General features: G+C 35.3%; 1 protein-coding gene across 1 annotated transcript; it reads left to right on the top strand.

The window, feature by feature from the left end:
- Positions 1–373: 373 nt before the first annotated feature.
- On the top strand, positions 374–1,700 carry LOC108135531. The gene has a single exon (XM_017256278.2). It carries the CDS (start codon positions 456–458, stop codon positions 780–782), a length of 327 nt encoding a protein of 108 aa, XP_017111767.1. The 5' UTR covers positions 374–455; the 3' UTR covers positions 783–1,700.
- Positions 1,701–3,450: the final 1,750 nt, after the last annotated feature.

The following is a 3,450-nucleotide window of genomic DNA, read 5'->3' as shown; positions in this document are numbered from 1 at the left end:
ATCCGAAATTTGAAATGGGAGTTTCTGTTTCGAAAACTTTCCTTTCTTAATTCGAAAAACCCCTTAAAATTCGAACTGCAAACGTAATGTTAGAGTAAATAACGTAGTGGATAGCACGTATACGTAACATGCCACAAGTGTGACTCTCTCGATTTCCTTTGAGGAAACGTTTACTGCACGTGATGAAAGTAGCTCGACATAACGGCACAGATATAGACGGAGAGAGAGAGAGAGGGAGAATCAGGGAAAGAAAGGGAGGGAAGATGGGGAAGAGAGCGATTGAGAGAGTGAAATGAGGGTGGCTAATTCACCCGCCGTTTCCCGGGTATAAATACGGGTGTCCTGCGAGCTGAGCTCCTCAGTCGAACGACAACTCGCCAAGAGTTCAGATCTGGAAAAGCAGGAAAATCCTGACATAATCAGCAAATTTATAAAGTGACATTTTTACGTATAAAATGGCTATTCCATTTTTCGAAGAAGAGCACTCCGCAAAGTCTGAACCGAGTGGCGATCAAGTGGATGGTCCTATGGCATTCTCAATAGATCCTGGACACGACCAGGTGGACTTCGAAGGTCCTCCGTCTGCAGCCGAGGAAATCCCCCAGCCAGCAGCAACAAGTGAGCCAGTTCCACCTCCGAGCACCGAGGAGCAACTGTTGGCCTGGAAATTCCTGGCCATCACCATGTGCAAGGTACTGAAGCAGTTTTACCAACACCACAAGGCACCCGGAAAATCCAGCAAACTAATGGCCACCGTTCAAATTCAACCGCAGGCGCAGTAAAAACTTTGGAAAACACAATTAACACCAACTAAGGCTCCTAAAAGCGCAACTTGTGATTTCTTTACGTTGGTGAGAACTAGCGCAGCCCATGAAAATTTTTGAGAGAGAAAGAGCGAGACAGTGACAGAGAAATGTGAATCAATTTCCCAAGGAAAAACCCAGAAAAGAATAGTTTTTATATATGTACTTTCTTTGTTGGAAATTATTCCTGCCCATAGTTTCTTAATTGCCGTCGGTATACAAAAAAAAAAACCCTAAACTTTGGATAAGCGCAAATGTGATAAATAATTTTGCTAAAAATATTTCCAGTCCAAGTAATTGTTTAGTAAACTTATTTAACTTAATTTTACTAATTTAACTGAATAAGTTAGGTTCTCTTAGAAGGTCGGCCCAGTGCAAACAAAAATGGAAAAAGTACGAAAAAAAATTGGAAAATTGAAAAGAAGAAAATTAATACTAAATTTTATAAGCAGCAGCTAGTTTTCAAATCGAAACCAACTTAGTTGATAAGCCAAACTATTCTATATTCTATATCTACAAATAGTTACGACAAACTTTTTACAAACAACTCTCTTGGTGTCTATTTATGGGGAAAATTTTAATGTTTCAAATTCCTAGGTAGAATGCTTCTTCAACTTAGCAAATAGTTATTGAAATATATTTTTAAAAATTCCAAAACATATATCTATATTTTTATATTTACTTTGCCATCGATGTATAAGCTGTGTGTGTGTCAATTTAGTTATTAAATCTTAACTTATAAGCAATATGTGGCTAAGACTCTATGCGGAATAAACCGGAGAAGAGACGCATTTTCGCGTCACGAGCATAAACATAGTACAAGTTCAAAAGTAGAAATATTTACATAAATAACCCAAACTACACTTTCCTTTAAGTAATTTAAATGTAAGCTAAGTAAAAGAAAACGTATGCATACAAAATGAAATAAAAATATTACTAAATTTACACTGCATTTTTTAAATGATTAGGGGGTGAAATAAACTTTCTATGTATCAGAACATTTATTTTCAGAACCCCCTCAATTTTTCTGACAAGAAATCATTTACATGGAAACCATTATTTTTAGTTTTTTAAAATTATTTCCGAAATATTTCTTTAAAAAAATTGATTTGGAATTGTTTTGATTTTTAGTTTGGTCCCTTTAAATAGATCAGCAACAGTTTAAATCAAACTTAATAATGCCGTTTGAAAAGTCAACTTATTAAACAAATACAACTTTATTTGTTTCTGAAAATATAGAGCTTTTGTTAAAAAAACTTAGATACTTCATTAGCTTACAACCATAATCTACCTAGCTCATCGTTAAACATACTTTGCCTCCTCAAACGAAGTACCGCCGTTGAAAGTATGAAAATGGCTACCAGCGGCAGAGATCAAAGCCGTTTGTCACACAAAGGACACTGAATTATTCCTCATATTCCCTCATCCCGACTTTCCGGATTCATACAATCGATGCGGAAAAATGTCGCGTGGCGCCACCCAACCAACTTATAAATATGCCTTTGGGCAGGGCTTGGAAAAAAAGCAGACGACAGAAATCTTTCAACTTTCGATTTTTAATACGCTTTGTATAAGGCAAATAATACTGGAGAAAGGATGCTGATGCTAAGCTGCTTTTTTAATTTTCTAAAATCCAAATAGAGAATTCGTTTTAAGCGCCGTCCACCGAAGCCATCAATCACTGGTCGGACGCATCTATAATAATATCAATCAGGGCAAAAACTGGCAAAGAACAAATACCATTTGCCAAATAAACTGTTCCCCAGCCCCTAAAGACGATTTAAAATTTTTTTTTTGATATTTTCGTTCCAGGCAGATAAGCAGAAGCCAAAGGATTTCCCAATTTTTGTTGTTTGGTTTGAGAAATGCGCATTATGGGAACGGCTAACTGTCTGAATTCAATCAAATGTCCCCCCGGGAATTTGCACTTGTGTTTGCCTTAGCGTCCACACATGATATCATATCCTTCATCCTTCAGCACCCTTTCTCCGGGAGAAAGCGGTGAAAGTCTGAAGTGCATGTGTGTGTTTTGCGTGCGTCCAGCTAGGTTTTAAGAACGGGATGGAGTTGGAATGGTAAAGTGACCCGTAAACAAACAGTTTTAGATTTTTTTTCCTACAAGCAACAGATTTAAGTGGATTTTTTATAGGGTATCTGAAGAAAAAAATCGAACGAAGTTAAGAATTAAACATTTTATAAACATAACTAACATATAATTTAAAAATTATTTGTTTAGAGTATGTTACATGGTCTAATAAAAAACTATTTTTGTTATGTTTAACCTCTTCTCAATTTTAAGGAAAATGGGCATAAATAAATAAAAACAGTTTTTTTATACAATATTATGTTAGTAAATGAATACATAATTCTTCAATACTTCGCAGTACCTACTTTTTTAAACAATCTTCTCGGAATTACATATCTTTAAAAGTTATTTTTATGGTTTAACCTCAATAGAAGTTATAAGAATTTCCACAGTACAAATTAATCTATTCCAATCTCATTAAAAAAAATCTTCTTAAGCAAACATTCATATCATCAAGCATATACTTAGGTATCTAGCTATTTGAGTGCCTTTCGAGGCATTTTTAACTTAATTGAAAGTACACAAACTTACTAAGCAAATCAATCGGGTTTTCTCGTTTTT

This window comes from Drosophila elegans, unplaced genomic scaffold, assembly GCF_018152505.1.
Source record: "Drosophila elegans isolate 14027-0461.03 unplaced genomic scaffold, ASM1815250v1 contig_208, whole genome shotgun sequence".
Taxonomy (NCBI): Eukaryota; Metazoa; Arthropoda; class Insecta; order Diptera; family Drosophilidae; genus Drosophila; species Drosophila elegans.
The sequence above is the reverse complement of the archived record's forward strand: the minus strand, read 5'-3'. Positions and strand labels throughout refer to the sequence as shown.

Excerpts from the sequence above, each read along its gene's own strand:
- LOC108135531 (XM_017256278.2), top strand. The coding sequence starts at position 456 with ATGGCTATTCCATTTTTCGAAGAAGAGCACTCCGCAAAGTCTGAACCG.